This window comes from Mirounga leonina, unplaced genomic scaffold (assembly GCF_011800145.1).
Source record: "Mirounga leonina isolate KUSES-001 unplaced genomic scaffold, KU_Mleo_1.0 Mir_153, whole genome shotgun sequence".
Taxonomy (NCBI): domain Eukaryota; kingdom Metazoa; phylum Chordata; class Mammalia; order Carnivora; family Phocidae; genus Mirounga; species Mirounga leonina.
The window spans coordinates 27,032,748-27,058,443 of record NW_023270387.1 but is presented as its reverse complement, the minus strand read 5'-3'; the positions used below and the strand labels follow the sequence as shown (position 1 = coordinate 27,058,443).

At 43.6% G+C, this 25,696-nt stretch overlaps 1 protein-coding gene across 3 annotated transcripts in view; it reads right to left on the bottom strand.

Annotated features, from left to right (window-relative positions):
* Positions 1 to 25,696, bottom strand: part of NTM (neurotrimin) — a 409,150-nt gene that overhangs the window by 9,463 nt on the left and 373,991 nt on the right. For 2 of the 3 annotated variants that reach the window (XM_035009315.1, XM_035009316.1), the window contains exons 4-6: positions 12,595 to 12,729; positions 10,607 to 10,727; positions 6,078 to 6,229 (exon numbers count right to left, since the gene is read on the bottom strand). In XM_035009315.1, the coding sequence (XP_034865206.1) occupies positions 6,078 to 6,229; positions 10,607 to 10,727; positions 12,595 to 12,729 (408 nt within the window). Of the gene's footprint in view, positions 1 to 2,922; positions 2,959 to 6,077; positions 6,230 to 10,606; positions 10,728 to 12,594; positions 12,730 to 25,696 lie in introns of all 3 variants that reach the window. The other variant, XM_035009314.1, reaches the window with a different exon arrangement.

Sequence of the window (25,696 nt, the reverse complement as noted above, 5' to 3'; positions counted from 1 at the left end):
CACCAGGATGGATATATTCACTGTCCAGAAAGAGGATGAGAGAACGTCTTTTTATACGTTCAGTGTTTAGACACACGTGTCATAGGAATGCTCACTGCTGGATGGCTGGGCATAATTAACTCCTTTAATCCTCTGCAGGGAAGAACTGATCATCTTTTCTGCTGCAGTTTTTCCCTCCTGATACACAGAGTTTACTTACTCCCCCATTCTTTAATAAGTTGGTTTGACAGTCACTGTGAGGTTTGCAGGCATTAATCAGACAACCTTTCCCAGCCCACTGATACCATCAAATCTTACTTCATGCCTAGGAGATAAAAGACAAAGGACAGTGGATGGGAAATGAACAGCTACCAAGACGCTGAGTTGGCAGTGTGGGCCCCTGCACACTTGCCTGCAAGGGAGCTCGGTGAGGGATGGTGGCGCATCCCCGAGTCCTTATTTATCATGGCAGGAGTCCTGCACCACCAAATATTAATACGAGAGGGTGACATGCAATCTGTTGTGCTTGCAAAAGGGGAACAGGGAAATACTTCAAGGGTGGCAGAAAATGCAGAGGAGGGATGAAATTCTCTTATCAGAATCTCTCTAGTCCATCCAGAATCGAGTAACAAAATAGCTTAGAAGTTCTCGTAAAGCCAAGCGTACCCTGTCCGTGGAAATCCATGCATTTGTATAAATCTTGCTTGGTATTTCTGAGATTAGATGAGCATAACTTAGGGGTATTCCCTGAGAAAATAGATGACTCTCTATTCTGTGGGAGACTAGCAAAGGAGGAGGTAAAAAAAAAAAAAGAGAGAGAGAGAGAGAAAGAGAGAGAAAGAACACAGATGAATGGGAGAAATGCCCCAAGTGCAAGTTCTGCTTTCTCTAAGATTCTTTGGTTGTACAAAAGAGTCCAATAGCTATACTGAAGACCACATGAATCCAAATCTTGGGACATTCCAGATGTCTACAGTCTATAACTTCTGGCAATGACCCATTGCCCTGTGCTCGACAAGAAGGATGTGGGGTTGAGAGCAGCCCGAGAATCTGAGTAGAGAGCTGGCGTACAGATCCTTTTACCCACATCCATGGTTGCAGCAGAGAGGAGTGAGGCAGGACAGCTTTGTCTCAGCAGGTGGGGCCTGGTCATAAAGTGTCCTGCCCCCGATCCCCTGCTCAGCAGCTAGAAGGCATGTGTTTGTGTCTGCTCTGTTTTGTTATCATTGGTACTGGTGTGGGATCATGCCCCCTCTATCAGGTGAGTACACCTTTAGGGAAAGACTAACTGCTAAGCAGATACTGCCTATATTAGAAGCTCCTATTCCCTCTGGAAATAAAGAGCTAAGTGATCAGAATGAGTTCGGTCACTTCTGAAAGGACAGCCTGTAGCACCATCTGTCTTCGCTCCAGTCCCTCAGGCCTCCCTTTTACCATTTATGGTTCGCTACTTTCCTAACGCTCTTGATTTTAGATCTGTGACTATCCCTGCACCGGGGTTCAATAAACGTAAGTTGAATCATAAATTGGACCTGAACGCTTCCATTGACTTCACTTTTACTGTCGATTTCTTTGTTATTTTCCTGTTTGTGGGGCATCACTACGGCACCCTACATCACTAAGGTGAAGAATGTAGCCCTGAATCTTTTCATGATAAATGTATTTTTCCTCATCTGTCAAACAGCTTCACATGCAATTTATCCCCTTCCCTCTCCTTCCCCACCTTGCAAGTCTACTGCCGGCCTCCCTTGAGGGTTCACGTGGCCAGATGGGAAGGGATGCGGGGGGATGGGTGTGGGGGTGGGTGAGATGAGAAAGGTCAGGCACTGGGGTGGAAGGTGGGCAAAGCCTCACGGCTGCCTTCCAGCTGGGCCACCCTATGTCAGCCCTGTCCTTCAGAGGAGAACTGTAGCATACTCAGCAGGGATTCAACTCCACCACTCAGCCAGGCTCACTGCTGCCCAAATGCTCAGGCACAGTCTTAGTGAACCACCTCCGCTAGGTTCGTGGACTTTTGTGAGTCACTTATGGTAGGCTAGTGGACCTTGAGAAAATTGGAAAGGCAGTGCACAGATGGGCTGGTGAGGCAGGAGCTGTATATGGGGAAGGGCTTGAAGTGGAATAGGACGTAAAGGGGCTGGGGAGAAGAGCTCTGATGTGGCACTGAGGGAAATTCCTGTCTTTCAGTCTGCATCTGGGGATTGGACTGGAATGATTCAAAATGCACCTGACAGTTTCCAAAGCCTTTTACTATGCAGTTTCAGCTGAATGTTGGAACAACTCTAAGGTAGATAAGGCAGATCAATTCTATTTTATAGAAGAGGAAATTGAGTCTCAATAACGTTTAGTGATTGCTCTAGAGCACAGAACTACTAACTGTCATGCTCTGAACTTGATCTCAGAGGCATCCCATTCCAGGTCATTGTTCTGACTGTCATGCGTGCTGCACCCTCCCTACCTGCCTTTCTTAGAGAACCTCTAAATGGAATAGGACGTAAAGGGAGGGGTGCTGATGCATTTTGAACCAGCTGATGCATTTTAGGGAATACTTAAATCTTCATGCACACAGTGTTTTCTTCTGTTGCTCAGGGCCCACTGATAGGATTTTTGCTATGAAAATTGCTCGGTGGGTTGGACTGTCTTCCTATTGGTTCAGACTCATGCTCTCTACCTTTGACCTTTACACAGATCTCTAGGCTTTGAGAAGTCAATGGTGTTTCTTTTCTTTTCCCCCACCTGGCCCTTCTGGGGAAGTGTGGGCAAGGTGTGAGCAGAGAGAGGAGAGCTACCCCTGGAGCTCCATCAGCTCCAGTGACCTCCTCAGCTTTTGCAAGCATCTTCTAAGCAACTTCACAGATAGGTAATGCGGGGTGGGGGAGGGGAGAGGGGGACTCTGGGAGAAAGGAAAGGGGAGAAAAACCATAAAGCAAGGGGGATACTGACCTTGCAACAAAGTTGAGCTTGTAGGCTCATTTAGTTCTAAATCGGGTGAGGGACATACAGGAGAGAAAAATGAAAACAAACACATATATTATATACAGCCGCTATATATTTGTCATATATAGTTTGTATACTGCCTTTCACATACATTTCTGGGGGAATGGATAAATAAAGAAGACACAAAAACCAAAGGTGGTAGGACAAGATGCATCATGAGAAACACTAATGTGCCTTATGCTTCCATCCTCGGATGTGATGGTTGGAAAGTGAGGGAACTGGCCACTCATACATTTCCCAGAGCTGTGCTGAGCTAGGGGGCTGACGTGGTAACAAAGGACCAAAGTCCCTTTCTAGGTGAGGTTTCTGTCCCACATCTTACCCCCATTGTCTCACTTCGGGAGACCAAGAACAGTAATTTCTGATCCCATAGCACCACAGCGGGAGCAAGATGGCGCCAAGAACCACCATGATTCGGCGTTCTGGGAACCCTGCAATCCCTGCAGTCTTAGCGAGCAGATGCTCAGGACACTACTGGTTCATGATAGGAAGGATGACCCTGCTGCATTTGGATATGGCCATGATGGAGCCTCTTTGCACAGCACTCCTCACTTTCCAACGTTCAGGTCACATGATGAGGGCATGCAGTTTGTGTGAAAGGTGGTAACAAAATGGTGATAACGTAGCTGGCTTTCTGTGATGCTATAGGAGAATGGACTGCATCACAAAGTTCATGGATTAGCATAACACAAATGCTGCTTTCCCATCTGCGCAGTCTGCTTGATGGGTCTGGGCTGAGGGTCTGCTGATAATGGGAGATGACATGGAAAACTCCAGTATAAGTTTGTATTTGTGATTGATGGTGGGCCTCCATCATGAATTTTGGGACTGCCATGTCTGGACTAAACCTCAGCAAGAGCCAATGGGGTGGAAACACCCACCTTGCACACTAATGACATTTGACTAGTTCCATGGAACTATGTCAGCCATGGGGCATTTCGGTGATGGGCTCCTCACAAATTGCCTCTCATTTGAGGCTTGAAAATTGCTTTCTGTTGGATTAATTTTAGAAATTGCTCCATGCTTTTTCTCCCTCTTAGAGAATTAGCATGTGAAGAAAATCTTGGAAATCTCCACATTAAAGAACATTCCCACGTGTACTCCATTCATCTTGTTTGACCCAGTCTTTCTAAACTTATCTGAATGCATACTGTCACTTTTCCATGTATTTTTTTTTAGAGAATCCTGGACTCCAGAGGGCTGGCAAGTGGAGGAACGTCCCAATAACACACACGGTGAATACAGACAGACCAACGGTGGGGAGGCAGAGGTTCTAATTGCCACACAGGGGTCTGCTGAGAAGAGCAGATTTATGGCATATGCTTTACTGCATTCCTTCTCACAAACACCGGCTATTTCACTCTCAAAGTTTGTGCCTTCTCCCTGTTCTCATCTTCAGATGGCTTAAGGGGAAGAGGCCAGGGAATTACACAGTAGTGATAAAGCCAATTGCAAAACCATGTCATGCATCCAAATCAGAAGAACAAGGAGGTCAGAGGAGGAGGAAGACTGTTTATAGGAATGAGGGCTACTGTGGGTGGGGGGCAGGCCTGGGGAGGGGTGGATGGTACTGCTAGGAGAGCCTCAGATTTGCAAGGCCAGGGAAGGGGGGATCTATTCCTTTATAATCCTGGCCCTTCTGTTTCTGCAGAGAGACGCCTGCCAGAAAGCCAAAAAGACCTGACAAATGTGAGGGGCAATTATGACTATCCCTGTGTGAGAGATGTCAGACAGATCAGTCACTCTAATCATAGCTCTGCCCATTCTGAGCTACCAGCTCTGGGATCAAGGGCAGCCTTCCCCTTCCCAGCCCCCCTTAGATAAAGCTGGGCTTTGTTTTACGTGCTGGATAGAAGGGGGGGGGGCGAATGTGATTTGGAAGCCGAGATGGGACAATGGAGCCACACAGGCAGGTTATTCAGGACAGGTCGGATACAATGTGCTGTGGAGGGATGCGGTAGGGGCTGGGGGCGAGGGTGAGGTAGTTGAAGCTAATGGGATTTTCCGGGAGTTCTCAGAGTAAAAGGAATTTATGTTCTTGCTAATTATCTGTTAACTTCCTCGCTTTCCCTCGCCATCATATTCAAGCGTGCTTGCTACCATGGGAGATTAGGGGATGGATTTGGAAAATTCCAAGCTACCTGAGCCTGTGAGGGTATCAGGAATTTTCCCCTCAATTGTGGCCTGCAAGCTGAATCTGCATCTACCAAGGGATGCAAGTCATCCCTGGATACCTGGAGTCCTAGCGGATGACACAGACCTACATATCCAGCTCACTTCTATGGCATTATTTGAGACATCCAGGGTTTAAAGGGGAGCTTGTTTGTTTGCTTTCTTTACTTGCTTCTGGCACCAATATAGTTGCCAGATATGTAAGGAAGGCAGAACGATTTGCTGTGCCCACATCAGTCCCTCAATAAACCGTTGTTTAATGAATTAATGCATGAATGACTATGTGACTTCTGTCAGGATGGTGGCTTGGTTGGACAAATATATCTTAATCCAGTCAGACAACACCCTTTGATACAAATGAAGAGCTGGGGAAATCCCCATTTCCTTTGAGAATTCTCCCTCTGAAGCTAATATTCAGGATCCCAAGGCCTATGATTCTACTTTTACAAATAGAATCTACTTTCTCCTACATCCCAACAGCCAGGAAAAGGTTGAGAAATGGTAACATTTTACAGGACTCTAGTGAACAAAGTATTGAAATAGTAAATGTTCCTCTCCGAGTGCTTTGCTATTGTACCCAATTAGAACCCCCCATCCCTTGTCAGTTGAGGAGCTCTTGAAGAGAAAAAATTAAATGTCACTTCATCATCCCTACATCCTGTCCTCCTGCCTCAGGGTTTTGCCCACTACAAAATGAAGCATGAACATTCTTTCTCATTTTTTTCCCTGCTAGCAGTACCCATCCATGCACTAGCATTCTCTCTCTCTCTCTCTCTCTCACTCCCCCTCCTCTCTCTTTTCGCTAATCCCTGCCCAGCTTCTCCTGATTCTCTTACACTTGCCACCTCACCCTAGCCGTTCCTTCTGACTCCTTTTGTCCCACAGGACCCTTTTCTGCTTTCACTGCCCAGCTCGGGGCTCAGTCTTACCAAATAGCATGATGCTGGCATTGGTGTGGCCCAACTTATTGGAGGCCACACAGGTGTAGTTCCCATAGTCGTGCTCCGAGACATTGAAGAAGATGAGTTTTGAGAGAAAAGGTCTGTTTTCCACTTTGACCCCCTTCTTTCCTTCAACCAGTCTGAGACCAACAAGAGAGAGACAAAAAAGGAGAAAAAAGGAGATGGTTATGTTTTTCTTATAGGGGGAAGACAGACTCTGGAATTACTGATCTTCTTATTGCCCCCTTTCTGACATCATGATGACTACTTTTTTCCCCACTCAACTAATGCAAGTTCACACACAATGACCAATAATTGTATTTTTCTATTTTTATGCATGTGTCTGGAGACACTCGTGGCACTACAGATATTCATCAAGTTCTCTGAAGGCAGGTGCCTTCAACACCTCAAAAGTTCCAGCTGTGTGATATTCAGACAGTAGGGACTCCATGTGTGCACTTAATTGATATTGATGATAAGGCTAATGAAAATGATGATGATGATGGCAACCATAAATAATTTTAAAAAAGCCCTTAATCTTCAAAGAGAAGAACTTGAGGGGTTTGAAAGGACAAAGTGTTTTCAACACCTGGGTGATAAATGTTCTTTTATGAACTTGCAGATAATACCTTATTTTTGGTGGTGAATAGAATACAAAAATCGGGGATCACTTTTACAACAGTGTACTCTGAAGGGCTTGGGAGAGGTGGTCTGCCCAGAGTATTATAATAACTCAGTCTAGAAAGGATTATAGATTCCTAAGAATCTGACCTTATAGAGCCTGGATGGTCTCCCTGAGCAATCCATTATGGCGGTCCAATAGGCCACAAGGGCTCGCATTTGTGGTAGGGGCCACTAAAGAAAGGCCACAGAAGGTGAGTGGGGAAAACAGATATACCTGCTAAAGCCATAGATAGGAGATGGAGAGGGTAGGGAGAACACTGCTTAGGGATTGGTGGGGTCATATCCTCTATTTCAGGATGCTGTCAGCAAAAATTCTTACTACCATTGCATGTCTACATAGAAATTATGAGACCAACCCTCTTCCTTTTAAAAACTCTGGAATGTCCTATTTCGGAGAATGGGCTTTAAGCCAACCTTTTACTTTCTCTGAAATCATTTGTCTTCCTTGCCCAGAAGCTGAGCCTATGCTATGGGAAAGATAAATGTTAGGGGGAAAAATCCTTCTGAATGGAGGATCTCAGGGAACATGGTTTAGGGCTTCGCTGGGACAGGATGTGTAAGAAATAAACAATGTCAAGGCACAGGGGACAGGAATTGGGGTCAATGGCTGGTTTCAGAGTCATCAAACTGAGAAAGACAATATTCAAGGCAGAATAGGAAGTGAAGCCCAGCAAGACAATGATGAGAAAATGCTCCATAAACTATAAAATGTTATTCAATATACTTAATTTCTGTGGAGTCAGACATCAAGACCTCCCGCCTGTTCCTGGGTCCCAACATGTTTTTGGCACAGAGGACAGCTGCTTTGTCATCATCAGAAGACGTTGTTCCTGTAGGACTACAGAATGTTTCTCTCTGCCACCCCAACCCGATCAGAAGAGAAAGTCAGGCTCTGGCTTCAGTTCTCGCTTAACATCTGTCTCCTGGGAAGTCAGAAGGATGGGTGGAGGAACTTGCTTGTTTTTCATTATTTAGATTTTCCTCTGAGAGCCTTTCTCTCTCATAAGCTAGGGGCAGTGAACTGGCCTGAGTCCACGGACTTCATTAAAATGTGAGCACTATAGGAACGGAATGAGGCATCCGGCTGTGCTTCCAGACGCTGCTGTTATATTTCCAGCTTGTTATGTAGATATTGATCCTCTAGGGGGTGCTGTCCAAAGAAGGCTCTACAAGCCCACCCACCAGGAGGTTTTCAAGAGCTAGTCAAGTGCATTGATCCCATTTGCCATTCTGATGCCATTCCTGGGCTGGGGAGGAAGCCTTCACATCAGAACCAAGCTGTGAATTAGATTTCAGCTCTGCAGTGGGGAGAGACACTTACCCGAAGCAGGTTCCTGCTTGACAGCTCTGAAACGTCTTTAGCTAAAAGCAGGATGGGGTGGCGAGCAGCGCTTTGCAGCACTTTGCAGCTTCTGGGATGACACACTTGCCTCTTCTTTGTGTGGTCACACATTTCCCCATCCCATACTGCTCCCAGGCTTCAGGTTTTTAATGAACCTGAGGCTTTTCGTTGGCTCATGCCCCCGTGGATGGGTGGCTCTTAGTAAGTACAGCACCCCAGTTCCTCTCCCTTTGATTGATGACACACACAGTGGCGTGCAGTTGAGAAGTGCTAGGACATACATAAAAGAGGCTTCTACTGTAAATTTTGGGAAAACTGCCTGTCCCCATCATATAGACTCCTTTGATTTGCCTCGGAAGTCCGCTCATGTCACTGGGAATGGAGCTAGGGTAGAGCTGCTCTTTCCTCCATGGGGAGCTGCCTGGAGGAGGTTGCCTGCCAGCCTCAGGGGCACAGGAAGGAATGGCAGCGACGAAGACCTCAGAGCCAGAGCTGTTCTTGCCGAGCTGGGTGTCAGGAGGACAGACAACTCCACTCCAGTGGGAGAACACTGGAAATCAATAAATGAGGAACATATGGAAAACTGACCAGAATCAATTAAAGGGGAGAAAGGAGCCCCCATGAGAAGAGCTTGGACAGCGGAGGAATCAAGGCTGCCTGAGCCAGTGGGTTCTGAAACCACCCTGGGGATGCAACCGGGCTGTCTCCTCCTGGGAAATTAATGCATACACAGGAGCCCCTCCTACGACACAGAGGGTGCAAAGCGAGGCTCTTTTCATTTTTTCTCACCACTGGCCGTTTCTGTCTATGGACGGCTCTACTTTCCTCCACATATTTTAAGATCTCACTTTCCCCTACACTTGTGCTTACATTTTTCTCCCATAAAGAATTTTTAAAAAATAGGATGCATCTGATTAGGGGAAGACCCAGATACATGTTTTTTGTTATTGTTTTTTCGGATACCAGACTTTCACACAGGGGGTCCTTCAGTGGGAAGGCAGAGGGACCAGGGAAGCAGGACTTGCAAGAAAATGCTTATTTATTGGGAAAATGTTACTCCCTTCAGCTTGATTCTGAGTTCTGAGAAGAAGAGGGGAAAGCCAGCTCTTTCTTCTCACCTCTTCATGTGTTTGCTTTTCTTCCTTTTACCTCACGTCTTTCATCTCTAAAATGGGCCAGGTGAATAAGATACACATTGCCAAGTTGCTGCCAGGCTTTGTACTTCAAGATGGAAAAGCACTGCTTCTCGCTTGGAAGGATCATGATAGGACACGACGAAGCTTACGACGGAGTCACGTGAGTCCAAGACTGGGAGAGCTTTTGGTGCCTCACCGACCTCATAAAGAAAGGCACCCACGGTGCACTGGGGATGTTCTAAGTAGTGCGGGCAACAGCTGGGTCACTGATGGCCTGGACCTGCTCCGTGTCCCCCTTCTCACAATCCCCCTTGGGCTGTTTTTCTTACCAGCTTCTAGGCCCCCAGAGCTCCCTCCTCCTCCACCCCATATGCACCTTGGACGGTGTTGCATCACCCCCTCCCCATTTTTATCAAAGCGTTTTGAACATGGACAGCTCTTGCACATTTATTCATTGTTCATCCACTTCAGAATACCTCTTTGATCACAGTAATTGTCAGGTTGCCTGGCTGTTCTGAGCTGCTGAACCCTGTGCTGACTTGCCATTTGGTAACTCCTCGCAAATGACAATCTTCCCCGAATCACAACAGAGATCCTGATGATGGCTGCAACAATGGGAGGGAAAGAAATAGTCCCCTTTCTTTTCTTTTACCTTGAAAGAACAGCCCGGACACAAAGGGAAGCCTAAATCGGGTCACGGACTCTTTTATCCACCACCACCGATGGTGTCCGGATCTGAACTGGAGACCTGCTAACTTGTTGGCTACTCCCAGCGCCCCGTGAACATTCCCATCTTCTTAATGCAAGCCTGAGAGTGTGTTAAAAATAGCTTCAGGCAGAACCCATTATTTTCTTGCCCTATAAAAAAAACATTCACAGGACCTGTGATGCTTCTGGTGGCCCTTCTTTGAGATTTTGCTTTCCTAAAACAATGTTTTCTTTCAGGCCCGTTGATTGGCGATGGAAATGTTAAAAACAGAGCTGGAAATCATGAATAATCAGACCCCCCCCCCACCTTGAGAGCTAGTTGGAACTAGAAGAAGATTGTTCAGAGATTCATGCATAAACATCTGGAAACAGGAAGCTGGAAAAACTTTCTTCTCCTTAGGGGCAGGGAGGTAGGGAGGGTGTCTTTACCTTTTTTTTTTTTTTTAAGATTTTATTTATTTATTTGACAGAGAGAGACACAGCGAGAGAGGGAACACAAGCAGGGGGAGTGGGAGAGGGAGAAGCAGGCTTCCCGCCGAGCAGGGAGCCCGATGTGGGACTCGATCCCAGGACCCTGGGATCATGACCTGAGCCGAAGGCAGACGCTTAACGACTGAGCCACCCAGGCGCCCCGAGGGTGTCTTTACCTTTTGTCATCCTTGTACCACTGGAATTCTGCGGAGGGAACAGCTGAGGCCTCACACTGCAGTGTTCCCTTCTGTCCCACGGGGACGCCTGTCCCCTTAGCTTCTGAAATGTACGGCGGGTCTGCAGAGAGAAGCTGTGCTGTAGCATTTTAAAATGCATCCTAAAATGAGGCGGGCTGCCTCATCTACTGGTTTTGGTGTTTACTCCCTGCTCTACTCTGCTTGCTAGAGCTGACAAATTGATAGACGAGTTAGCCAGAGAGTGAAACCATTCAACACGGTGCTAAGGAAAAGCTTGTCTTCCTAGTATGTATGGTTGCTGTTTCCCTCTGTGCAGAGGTGGAATGACCAAGCATTCAGGCGTATTTCCAGTTTAAACTTTTTAACTTTCATAAGGGAATGCCAGCCCATCAACCCTACACTCCTTTAATCAGCCTTACAGAATTTCTGCACACCAGGTTCTTGCCAAAGTCTATAACCTCGAACCATTCAATTCCCATCAAAAGCTCAGTTGCAAGAAATAATGTTCATGGAGAATTGCCTGAAGCCTAGACAGATCAGTCATTCTTCCAGGCATCCTAAAATGGATCCCCGAATCCAGCCGGACCAAACTAGACCTATAAACTTGGCCTGCGTTCATTTCAAGTCTTTATCTAACTACCCTTGGCAATTCCAAAAGTTTGCATTGAAGTGCATTATGAAAAACAGCCATAATAAACTTGGCATTCTATTTATTGCAGAAATACCGTGCGTGATGCTGTTGACTATATCTCAAAGTGATCTATTTGTGGAGACACTAAAGAGAAATTTCTCTTGGGTCTCAATACCAGGAAAAGCAGTGTTTCTCCCAAGCAATGGGTTTGCTTTCATCTTATGGACATAAACCTTAAAGCAGATGTTGTCTCCCACTTTGATTTCACAACTCAAAGCCAAATTCTGCACCTGCATCTCCCTCCTTGAGGTATATATTTCCTGTGTTCATTTATCCCTAGCTTTCACTTATTGTCCTAAATCAGTTTTTCTCTTTGTGCACATCCCCTTACTTTTCAGGTTAATTTTTATTAACCGCAAGTCATTTCAAATTATTTTAAAAATATTGGTGGTACACATTTTGGTATTAAAAACCGTAGCATTGTTATACCTATTCCCTTGCTTCTTAAAGTGCTGTGTATTAAGGAGGTTCTAATTGTAACAGAAAGAAAAATATTAATGAGTAATCACCAAAGCACAATATTCTTTCCACACCTCCACCCACAAGTTTTGAAAGAGAAAGGTTTCTTGTCTACTGGTTTAGTTCTTGGGTTCTATCCTGTTGTAAGACTTCCTGAAATGAGCACAGCAGAAAAAAACTTTCAATATGTCATAGAGAAGAGAGCGTGAAAGACAGGTGGGGAAGTGGAGGAGGTTCAATGTCAGAGAGAATCTGGGTGGTTGATAACAGAGAATGAGGAGTCTAGATTGGACTCCAAACTTTTTGGATTCTGTACCTCTGTTAGTCAAAATCAGGTTTTGAGATGCATCCTGTAATATGTGTATGTTTATTTATATTTAAAGTATGAATGAGTCCTTTGTGTATCAACATGTAATCACAAAAGTATGAGATCACATAAGTATACCATAAATTTCCATAAATATATCATTAATTTCCTTTACACACAAGGTATTTTGCTCCCCACTATGGACGTGACTGGGCTAGAGAGGGAGGAGCTTGGAAACATTATGAGCAAAGCATGAGAAAAACTAGGATTCAAAGATGCGTTTCTATAAATTAGGCATTGAAGGCCATTTAATGATCTTCCAGGAATAGAAGTCAAGTTTGGGATTATATTAAATTTCAGCTGCATTTTTTTTTTAAACTAGAATTTGGAATTGTTTCTCTTTTTCTTTTACTTGATTAATTTTTTTTTTTTATTGTTACGTTCTTCGCTGTGGCCATGACAGCAGCCTGCCTCACGCACACGCAGGGTCGGGGTCCTGAGACCACTTACAGTTCACGGTGACCTTTACTCTTCGGACCACTGGTGCAGCCACATCGTTGGAGGCACTGCACTCGTAGTCCCCCGACTGCTCCCGCGTGATGCCCTGGATTTCCAGGTATTCGTCTTCACTCACAAAGCCCACGGCTGCAGGAGAAGGTGTGGTGAGAAAAAAAACAAAACAAAATGCCAAAGGTATAAACTTAGAGAACAAAGCATAAAATGGTTATGTCTGCAGAGAATTGTGCCATTTCCAAGTTTCCGTTCTCGAGAACGATGCCCGTTCTCCTTCCCCCACTCCCCGCCCTTCTATTGCTTCCATCGTCAACTTTCCTTTAGTTCCCCAGTGGACCAGCTGAGATGTTTGTGCTCCTACCTAGACTGAACACAGAGCCTGGAGAATTCCTGGTCCTCCATAAGTGATTAATAATTTTGACATTTACACTGCCCGAATCTTACCACGCAGTGGGGCTCTGGGGTCTAAATCAGGCACTATAGGTGAATATGAACTCTTTCTGATTTCAAGGTATTACTGAGGCTGAACCTTGAAGTCTAGAGCCGATCACCGCATCCCAGGCCATGGGTCAATTAAAAATACCACACTAGCAGTTACACACACACACACACACACACACGAGCCACAAAAGGCAGTGGAGACACTGACAAAATAAATTCAAACTCGTGCTTTTAGATTTAGACAATCAATAAAATAAGCAAAGATCAGTTTTCTAAACTTTGATCTGCTAGAGCTCTTGTGTAGAGATCCTGAAGATAAACCAACAAAAAGGACACCACGCTTTAACCACACATACGGAAGAAAGTGAAGAGCAAGAAGACATGGTAGCAAACCTTACCCTGTCATGTCGCCGCCCTGAGATGCAGTTTCTCTGTTGAAAAATTGTGAATAATAGCAACCCTCTACCTACTGGCTTCCTACCTGAGCACTAGCCATGAGCACTGGCTTATGGAAACCATAAGGTTAAAGCCTAGAAGACTGATTTCACCGTTTTCTCCCTTAGTCACCCTGAACTTTAGCCTACTTGTGGACAGGCAACGGAGAACAAAAGGAACTGTTTACATCCCAGCATTATTCTGCCTTCTCTGTTAAGTAAAGATAGCTAGCATAATGACATATTTTATCATGTAAACTGGGATACTTTAAGAGTAAAAGGGGGACCATTAATAGTTTCTCTGGGACAATAAGCATAAGTTGAGACTGTCCCTGGCAACTAAGAGACATTTTTCAGGCATGTTGTACATACAGTCCTATAACCTCACAGGGTTGTTTGGGGTAACAAATGAAAACATATATATATATATATATATATATATATATATATATACACACAAAAGCAATCAAAACTCTCACATGCAGCACACCTGTTGCTTTAGAAAGTAAGTCTGTAATCTGCTGGGAAGCACAGACTCAGGTGGAGTGAAACTGTTTTATCATGAGTGGCCCACACAAGTAAAGGAAAGAAAGGAACATTTCTCTCTGGGTGATAAGACTCCCCCATAATGCCACATGGATCTGCTGATCCAAAGCATGAAAATGACAACAGTAAGAAACTAATATAATACAAGGAACAATAGATATGGTATGTAAAGTTACCATTGTATTTATCCTAAGGTAACCATCTTTGTCAAGATAACAATAGACATAACAATGACAGCAATTAGAAAATGACCATCTTGTCAAGAAGGGCCACAACCTGCCCACCACTGCCACCACTCCTTGGTCATGAGAAGTCTGTGCCACCATCAAGCCCAACCTGAGCATTTCCTCACACTTCTGCCTGCCACATGGAACCCACACTATATATGGGTAGACACTCTCGTGCCTTTACTACCTATAGGAGAGCGAAAGAACAGCCTGTATCTGTTACAGAAAGCAACCGGGCGCCTGGGTGGCTCAGTCGGTTAAGCGTCTGCCTTCGGCTCAGGTCATGATCCCGGAGTCCCGGGATCGAGTCCCGCATCGGGCTCCCTGCTCGGCGGGGAGTCTGCTTCTCCCTCTGACCCTCCCCCCTCTCATGCTCTCTCTCTCTCTCATTCTCTCTCTCAAATAAATAAAAAATCTTAAAAAATATATATAAAAAAATAAATAAAAATAAAAAAAAATAAAAAAAAGAAAGCAACCAAAATTCACAAGAACCAGGAACACATAGAAAACAGGGCCCAAAAGTCCAGGCTATGGAGAGGACAATTCAACATTAACCTACAGAGCCTCACAGTCCCAAATGGTAAGAAACTTCTAATTAACAACACAACAGTAGCTTTTTTTGCTATTGTTTGTAAGCATCTTTAGGGGGAGAAGTACTAACCGTGATTTGAGGAAGAGTGGAGGAAATAAGAAGGAAAGATTTACACGAAGAAGTTGTGATTCTTTCTATGTTGTCATTGTTTATTTTTTACAAACCTCAAGCCTACATTTGTCAGATCTTTCCCAGCTAGAATGCTATAATTACTGTGCAAAGCATCTCGGAGTCTAGTGTCACACTTAATATTCCCATTAATTTTAAATAGTAGTCCTTGGTACATATGTGTGGCAATTGGTGTCATATTTTAATTATACTTGCCCTACACCATCTGAAATTAATAATAGCTCGAATTACCAATGTAATTTATAGATTAACAGTGCCGTAGCATTAGGAAATAAATTAGCTCTGGACAGCTGTTTCTGGACTGAGCTCCGGTGTCAGAGCAGTGATTGGTAGAAGCTCACATCTCCTGGGAGGCTGTGTACTGTACCACCAAAGCAAGGAAACTAAAGGACACAGGGGTCTCTACATCTCTTGTCCTTGCCTCCAACTAGAGGCCATGCATCTGCTTTAATTTCACCATCCAAATACGTTCTTGTGTGACCACAGCAAGACTTACAAGGACCCAGCCTGGATGAACTTGTTATATGGACGTCCAAAAGAGAAGCAAGTCCGGGGGATTATAGGACTCAAAAGCAAGTACATAAATCCTGGGGTAATCACAATCAAGAATTCATCAAGTGGCGGGCACCTGGGTGGCTCAGTTGGTTAAGCGACTGCCTTCGGCTCGGGTCGTGATCTTGGAGTCCCTGGATCAAGTCCCGCATCGGGCTCCCTGCTCGGCAGGGAGTCTGCTTCTCCCTCTGACCCTCCCCCCTCTCATGTGCTTGCTCTCTTTCATTCTCTCTCTCTCAAATAAATAAATAAAATCTTTAAAAAAAAAAAAAAGAATTCATCAAGTGGCAATAGGTGTATTAGTGTATGTGTAATTTTGTACGTGAGTATCAGGCAATCTTATGTAGGAAAGGAAGTTGGATGGCTTAAGATTTGGAGAAGCCGTATGTTCTGCATTGATCCAGATTTCTATTACCAGAGGGAAGGGATTTACACTTAAGTCATCCTGCAAAAAGCAATGAGGCTTAATTTTACTATCATATGTTCTTCAGACCAAATGTAGAAATTATAGAAAAACCACAATGATTCTACTGCTCACCAATTGTTACATGTCTACTTTCTGATTAAATTGGGTAAGGTACACGAAAAGTAATTTGTATGGTAAAATGCTTTGTACATTTTAGGTTTCATTGTTATTATTTTCCCCTTTATCCTTACATAGTTTTTTTTTTTTTTCTGTAGGAGAAGCATGGGCAGCAAAAACAGAGAGAAAAAGATCAGTAACATAACAAATTAAACTCTGAACCACCAGAATGAAATTCCTAGAGTTGCTGCTTAAAACAAATGAAGAATTAAAGAACAACAGCAACAAAAAAACCTAAACTGAAATTTGCAGAGGTGATGATTGAATTTATAGAGTTAATGATTCAAGGAGAGTTTTCTTCGAAACAGCAATTGTGCTCTGGCTGTAAATGATCAATGCTTTATCACTCATATGAGGAACTTACAAAGAATACTGGGGGAAAAAACAGATAAGCAGAGCATACTTTAAAGTGCATTTAAAGTGCTAAAGGAAATTCTTGGTTAAGAGCTACCAGCGGGGAAAGGAGCAAATCACCTGATAAAATCCTATGAAAAGAAACCCTTCGTGGTCAATAGCTTCTCATTTGTAAGTCTTTCTTTTCCAAAGAAAACACATCCCTCGATGGAAATGACGCGTTCATCTTCCTAAAATACCCCCTCCATCATGTCACACCTCTCCAGACACTAAAAATGGCTCCCTATTTTCTACAACATCAAACACAAACCCCACTGCCTTGCGGAGACCCTTCAACAAGTAGCCCGATCTACTCATGCCGGCTCACCTCACACCTGTGCCGTGAGGAAGGCAACAGGTGATCCCGGGAAAAAGCAAAAGCTTGGCATCAGACAAACCCAATCCTCTACTTGAAGCTTCCTGAGGAGTTGACTTACGTTATTCCTCTGCGCCACCATTGCTTGCTCTCTACAACTCACTTAGAATAATGCTACCCACCTCTAGCGGTGCCTTGAGGATGGAGTGCACGGGCCATGTGGGTGGCACAGTGAAAGGCACGTGATAAATTTTTGCAGGTGTTAGCGCTGTCACCACTGTTGTCCCTACCACTGCAGCCACAGCTTTCGAGCCAGGCCCTGCTATTTTTCACCCTGAACAAACATCATCATTCCTTTTGCACAGATTGCATCTATCACTCAGAGAGCTATGTTCTTTCTGTCACCGAGGCCGACACCACCTGGCTTTCAAATCCTAATTCTTCCCTGAAAACTCCCGGATATGGGTTGAACTGTGTCCCCCAAAAGATCTGCTGAGGCCCTGACTTTCCGCACTGCACAGTGTGACCTTATTTGGAAACAGAGTCTTTATAAAGGTAATCAAATTAAAATGAGGCATTAGAGTGGGCCTTAATCCAGTGTGATTCCTCCATAAAATTCCTCCATAAAAAGGAGGAATTTGGACACTGGCAGGCACAGAGGGAAGACCGTGTGAAGACACACAAGGAGAAGGCCACCATGGGACCACCGTGATGCCCCTACAAGCCAAGGAGAGCCGGGGATTGCTGGCAAACCACAGAAGCTGGAGGAGGCAAAGTGAAGATTCTCCCCTACAGCCGTCGAGAGCACATGCACCAGCGAACACCTGGATTTTGGACTTCGAGCTTTCAGAACTGAGAGACAACGCACCTGGCATTATTTACGCCCTCTAGTGTGGGCTACTTTGTTATGGCGGCCTTAGGAAACTCGCAGACGCCCTTCTGCCTCTTGTCAGTGCCTGTGGCTGTCCTGCACTCTTGTTCCACGCAGAGCCCTTCTAGGCTTTAATACCAGAAGGGAATTAAATGCGAGAGCTTAAAGAGACATTAATGGTTATATATAACTCCATAGTTGCTATATTAGGACATAGTCTGACTTCAGTAGAATTCCCTAGAATAGCTGTTTAAATATAAATTTCTAGATCCCACCCATACCTATTAAGTCAGAATCTTCAGGAATGAGGAGTTTTCATTTTACTAGGAAATTGCCACATATCAATATCATTACATCCTTGTATCTTAATGTGGGAACCTGCAATGCAGGAGAGTTCATATCTGCTTAGTGACGGACCACCTCGGGGTCTCCTGATGTCCGGCCCACAGCCCCTGCAACTACAATAACATTTTTTGGTGGCCTGTTCTTTTATGCTGTTTGCACTGGTCTGATTTTCCAATGGAAATGAAACTCTGGAGGCAGGGACCAATCTTGGATCTCTCTGGCTCTCAAGGCACCTAGAAAGGTAGTTTACATAATCCAAAATTTGTCAGCTTCATATTAATTAAATGATAGACTGTAGAACTACAGGCTGAGTTCAATTAAAAGGGAAAAAAAAGTGGGGAGCTCCATGTAGCTCACCTAATCTTCGTGTGGCTCTATTCCCAAGGCGGTGTCACTTCTGGTAATTGTTTTTAGCACAATATTTGTATTTCCCAACTTTAAAAAATATCATCACTATTAGTGTTCTAACAAAACAGACTTTCTCTAAATATGTGATTTTAAAAGGTTTATTGAGTGTTTAGTATAATTTATATTTAGTCTTGGGGCCAATTATTTCCTTAGAGGAGTGCATTCTTAATTTAAAGATGTAGATCAATGAGGACGTATGATTTATCTAACAGGGTTTGTCTTACAGCCAACTTCTTAGGAGCACAGCTATTTCATGAGGTGGAATCTGACAACCCAAGCAGGGAAAGGAAGCAAGTTGGAAATGGGATTACACCTGCCCCTCGACCCCCAAGGGAGTTTCACCTTGTCCAAAGGGTTGAGCTCAGCGGTTTATAACCAATCACAGGACAAAAACTGCCCCGCATAAGTAATACTCGCTTGGAAAAGAAAACCCCAAGTTTCTGAGTTCATAGATTGGGTGTTAAAAACCTTAATAACTGAAAATAATAATAGCCACAATTATCATTTTTATTGCACCCAAGAATAAGCTTGTCAGGAGAACAGCTGTAGCTATTGGAGAGGAGAGGACACAGCTGTCTCTTTACTTAATATTTTTATGGCATATATACCAGCTGAGATAAAAATCATGGGACCTCAGAAACTGAAAAAAAAAAAAATGCAGAGCACAGAATCCCAGAATTTGAGAGTTGAATTTTTTTTTTTTTCTAATTTAGATTCAAATACTGTGACTAGTTTAGTCCTAGACTAGTACTCACGCCACTGCTTTCTTTCCCTCCCCTTTTCCATCAGGATGTTCCTATTAAACTCAGCCTGAGCATCGGGGACAGCTATTTCCAGGACTGGCTGGTGGGTGTCCTCCCGGGGCCTTTCTTATGAGTTGACCAGCATGGGAAGTTTTGTATTTTGTTGGAGAAAGACTTGGTTTTGTTCAGAGGCTGGGAAGTCGGGGGGACAAGAACAACGTGACAGAGATGTGGTTACTGTCCCACAGCACCAATCCCTGGGAGTCTGAGGGAATGGTTTTGAAGTGCACGTGTTAGGGGTTTCAAGGTGCAGTCCCTGTGCCCCTGGACCAGGCTGCAGACACGTGGGATGCACACAGAATCCAGACAGCAACATCAACAGCAACAGGGCGAGACTCTCGGTGTTACAATGCATTTCCAGACATGGTAACGGTATTGATTTATGCACACAGCATAGTTCCTAAAGATCTGATGTTGTACGGAATTGCTGATCATGGTTATCAGCACCATTGGCCTGACTGCACCTCGGGCAGGGCTCAATTCCTGGGCCCTCATGTGAGCCCCGGAGAACGTTCTGGCTGATAGTTCCCTTCTTGGTGCTTCAGATTCCTCCTCTGTACAACGGGGCACATGATACTACCTTAAAGGGTTACTGTGAATATTAAATAAGCAAATATGTGTAAAATACTTAGAACAGAGCAGGTTCTCAGTAGCTAGTAGCTATCACTGATACCACAACTTCGTTTGAGCACATTTTAATATACAAGATCCTCGATACAAGAAAACCTCAATGTAGAGATGAAAGAATAATCAGATCTCTGCTTTTCTAGTAGGAATTTAATAATAATAAACTTTACAAAGGATTCACCACAGATCCTTTAACAAAAAAGTTCTACTCCCTTCACTTAAAATAGGATTTGATTTACAAGGGATAGAGATTCTTGGGATCATTTCTTCTAGGAAAGCTGGTGTGGCTGCACAGCCTGTGTGAGACCTGCTGAGGGTTTGAGAAATGGCTCTAATTTCACAAGTAAGAATAAAAGGAGACGCAGATATAGATACATAATCATCTATAGATGCCAACTGAAAAATTTCATGTCTATATTATATCTAATCTTCTTATATTATCTATATGTATATATCTATCTCTGTCTCTATCTCTATCTCTATCTCTATCTCTCTCTATCTCTATCTCTATCTCTATCTCTATCTCTATCTCTATCTCTATCTCTATCTATCCTTCTCTTTGACCTTTCCCTTGGATACAAAGACTATGGCTGACCGAAAAGAGAGTCTGAGGATCTCTCCAAGAATAAGCGAATTTATAACATATCTTTCGGGAAAAAAGATCTAGAGGGCCCAACATGCCTGGGTTAGCCCTGAGGTACAGCCTCAAACATTCACTGAAAAAGTTACTCTTGGTAGCAACATAGGGACCACCGTGGGAAATGGGACAGACTGACTTGTTCTAAACAGCTTCCACTATGGAAGAGGGCTCCTCCTGAAACATGGTAGTGTTTTTGCTAGAGAGCTGGGAGCTGAGACTGTGGAGTGTACAACACGTGGCAATGTCCCCATGCCATTACCTCCCTGCCAGTCTCAGATCTGTATCAATGTCACATGGCCTCTTCTTCTACCTGGGGAACTTATCTCATCATTTCCTTCAGCTTTCTGTTAGACACCTAAAAATTGGTTGTTCAGAGCAACATCAGCTGGTCGCAGCATCTCTTGTATCGTGTCCTACACACAAAAGATACCATCCCCCAGGCAGCGTCTATACTCGTTATCTTCTCTGCTTAAGATTGAAATGCAAATTGAGAGTTGAAAAATTAATCTATTAACCTGATTCCATCATAAAGCGACAGAGATTCAATTAAAATATTACATAAACTGATGCCAACTATAAACTGCATGTCTGTTTATCTATCTATTATCTATCTATCTATCTATCAAGATAATAGGGAGACACTTAGCATAGATCCTGGCATATAGTAAAAAATCAGTTGAGGGGTGTCTGGGTGGCTCAATTGATTAAGCTTCTGACTCTTGATTTCAGTTCAGGTCATGATCTCAGGGTCATGAGATAGAGCCCTGCATCAGGCTCCACACTGGGCATGGAGCCTGCTTAAGATTCTCTCTCTGCCCCTCCCTGCCCTGAATGCACACTCTCTCTTCCTCTAAAAAACAAAGAAACAAACAAAACCTCATTTGATAGTGGAAACTCAGTGTATATATATATATATATATATATATATATATATATATGTATATATATATATATATATATATATATACACATACACACACACACATATATATTTTAAAGATTTTATTTATTTTATTTGTCATAGAGAGTGAGAAAGAGAGGGAGCGAGCACAAGCAGGGGGAGCGGCAGGCAGAGGGAGAAGCACGCCCCCCGCTGAGCAGAGAGCCCGATGCAGGGCTCCATCCCAGGACTCTGGCATCATGACCTGAGCTGAAGGCAGTCCTTTAACCGACTGAGCCACCGAAGCGTCCCAGTATATATATACTTTGAATATGCGTGAATATGCATGTATAAAATGTAATCTATAATTGTACAGATATATAGAAGGGAAAAAATAATTCCTTTAACTTTTTCAATTTTGAAACTTTATGGGAATAATCATTCGTGATGTATTAAGGAGGAGCCAAAGCCCAAAATGTAATTATATGAAAATGGGCCCTGGGTCGCTACAGGGCCAAGCCCTATGTATCTCTGCGGCCTATCCCTTCCCTAATGACATGACACTAGTTCTCTGTGCAGATGCGGCTTCAGCAGCCGGCTGGGCCCTGGGTGTGCCTTTTGACAAAGCCTGTCAGCTCGGTTATGCATGCAGACCCTCTCTTATGGGTGATGATACCAGAGTCAGAAAGCACACAGCTGGATGTTTGGAGTTTGCAGCTTGATGTCTGGAACCTGGGTATTTGCAGCAGTGCAGCTGATGGCTGCTAAAAAAAATAAAAAATAAATAAAGAAATCAGCTTTTGATTTGTAAACTCAGCCAACTTGATCTGAAAGACATTGATAGGGGATAAATATAGAACTCCGCAGTGTCGTATTACCTCAGGATCTTGGCTGTTTGCTTTCTCTTTTTCTAAATCTCTAGAGATATAAGTCAGTACTGAGTGCTGAGAAATGTGAAGGGTTTAATTGGTTTGAAATTTCCTGCTCAGGTTAATTTAAGGAAATTATTTTTACTTGAGAGGCTCCTAATGGGTTAAGTCTCTCCTAACACCAGCAGGCACACCCTCAGGTCAGAAGTCCACTTACAGAGTCCTCTTCATCACCTGGTTCTGAATTGCCTTGGAAAAGCAGAGCATTCTCTACCCTCAGCCTGTAATTTACTCATGAAGACATTTTCTAGATTAAGAACAGGAGTTCTTGGGGCACCTGGGTGGCTCAGTTGTTTAAGCGACTGCCTTCGGCTCGGGGCATGATCCTGGAGTCCCGGGATCGGGTCCCATATCAGGCTCCCTGCTCAGCGGGGGGTCTGCTTCTCCCTCTGATCCTCTTCCCTCTCGTGCTCTGTCTCTCATTCTCTCTCTCAAATAAATAAATAAAATCTTAAAAAAAAATTAAAAAAAAAAAAAAGAACAGGAGTTCTTAATCTGAGAACCATGGAACTCTAACCCCAGGAGGTTTTGAACCTTAAGAAATGACATGATGCATATGCACATATGTGTGTATATTTTCCTTAATGAAGGATCCTATACCTTTTTGAAAAAGATTAATAGTTACACTTCTTTGTTTCTTTTGTTCATCCTCCAATGACGATACAGAATCAAATCTCTACAGCCCCCAGCCCCACAAAGAAAAAACAGAAAAGCTCCTCAAAATGTAACTGATGATCGGAAAGACATAACTCTAGAAGAAAAAGCACAGCCTTGTGCACATTTCATTAACTATTTTGTGGAGGATGGGGAGAGAAGTAACTTATAAATAATCCTTTTGAGGAATAGTTATGCAGATCTGAAGAGTTCTTTTTTCACTAAAAGAGGGGAGTGCTTACCAATACTTAGGGTGAGAAGAACGAAGTGTGCAGGGTCTGCCCATTCCCACAGAGCCCCATGACCAGAGGTGATTAACCAGGTGCCCACTGTACATGGAGGGAGGAAGGACAAGGCCTTCCCTTCACATGCAGCATCCTCAGATGCAGAGCAGAATGAAGGTTTTCCTGAAGAATTCCATTTATGGGTGACTATATCAAGCAAACAGTCAATGACCATTTGGGGGAAGGGAGGGAGCAGAAAAGGTGGGGTGGGGTCATATCTATAGTTAAGGTAATCTAATATATATATTCAGATTAGATCATCATGGGAGACTACAAAGTACCACCCATACTAGAGATGTAAATACTATCCATGCATTTCCAACTGGCATGGAGTAAAAGAACGTGTGTAAGGGCGCCTGGGTGGCTCAGCCGTTAAGCGTCTGCCTTCGGCTCAGGTCATGATCCCAGGGTCCTGGGATCGAGCCCCACATCGGGCTCCCTGCCCAGCGGGAAGCCTGCTTCTCCCTCTCCCACTCCCCCTGCCTCTGTTCCCTCTCTCGCTAACTCTCTCTCTGTCCAATAAATAAATAAAATCTTTTAAAAAAAATAACGTGTGTAAGAGAATACCTTGAGAAAATCACATGGAAATACCCATAGAATGGCAGGAAGCCTATTGGTATAGGATGATATGGGCCCAGAGAGAAGGGGAGATGTAGCTGAAAACCTTTGTATTTACTATATTTGATTATAGCCTTCGAATACATACATATATATATATTATATGTCATATATGTGTATATTACATATATGTATTTTATATATAATATACACATGTATATATGTATATATATAATCTTTGCAAATAGTTCTCAAAATCTACCCACCACCAAAGCTACTTGCTATCACATCATGCTGCCTGCAATGCCTCACGGGCCTTGCCCACCTGTCTGTTCTTAGTATTCCACTATACAGGGGTGGAATTTTCAAGCACATAAAATCTACGAAAAGAGAGAGTGTATGGAAAAGAAAGTAAAAGAAAAGAGAAGAAAAGAAAAGAAGAGTTGACTTACTCTTCCGTTAGTGACACTACTCATATTTCCTTCTACCTCTCTTCAATTCAAATAACATCTAAAAACAGGCATGCACACATGGGTCCCGGATGAAATGCACTGTATGTAAACAAGACAACCATGATCTACCGGAATAAACACGGTGTTTTAGAATACTGATTATGGTTATTTCTTTCGGCAATTAGTTAACTGAGTAAATTACCAAGCCCCAGTTCCCTCATTACTAAAATGTGAAGACTTCTTATTACTCATTGGCTGGGTCTGAGGATTATATAAGAGACTTTGTGCAGAGGTACAGAAGGGGGATTGGCACATGGAAGATGGTCAATAACGTTAGAAGGAACCAACTATAGGAAAGAAGATACTCAATCCATAAATCAGGGCCACTCTGCTACATCTGTCCCCTCTCCCAGGCCAACCTATACTTTGAAACCTCCCTCCTACATTTTAGATTACCAGCTATGCTCATAATTTCCAGATGTACATTGCCAACCCCGGGAGGCTCTGCTGAGCTCTCGGCCCACTGAACGCCTCATCCGTAAGTCTCACAGACACCGTGGGCTGAGTTCATGGTCTTGCCCTTCAAACCTGCTTTCACCCCATATCCACTCATCTCTGTTGCTGGCACAGCTAACTCCCCACTCTCCTAAGATTAAAAAAAAAAAAAAGAGGGTCACATGTGATTCTTCTCTTTCTCTCACTCCTCACCTTCAGTCAACAAATCCTGTTGTTTTTACCTTCTTTAGAGGTTTCAAATCTATTTCCTTCTTTTCCTTGTCATTGTTAACTGTCTTAATTCAGGTGTCCGTTATCTACTGCAGATGATGTTAATACCCTCTTTACTGATCTCCTTGCTTCCAGCTCATTATTTTTATTTTTGTCCAAAAATTGCCAAAAATAAAAATCAATGCCACCCCAGCTTAAATCCTTTCACTGCTCCACATTCCCCCTTGACGTGGCATATACAGGCTTCTTATCAGCTGGCTGTTGTCCATACCTCCAGATTTTTTCTCACCAACTCCTTTCTCCCCACATCCACTGGACACACTGGCAAAGTTCCTAAAACACTAGGCTATTGATCTGTTCCTTTATACCTTCTTCTCTGCCTGGGATCTAATACCCCTTTGTCCACTTTAAAATGTCTGTGCATCCTTCAAAACCATCTTACATATCATTCCTCTGGGAACCCTTTCCTGACATTCGAAGTTCCTTGCTTCCTTTCTACCCAGCTTATTTTTTGGGTTTGTTTCGAGTGTTGTACTAATCACACTGCATTGTTATGTGTTTACATATGTTTACCCATCTGGACTCAAATTCTCAGGAAGAAAGGAACTCTTATTTGTTTCTATATCTCTAATATCTATTGCAGTGTTTAACACAGAGAGGGCACCAAATGATCATATGGTCAAAGACTGAATGAATGAACCAACTGACT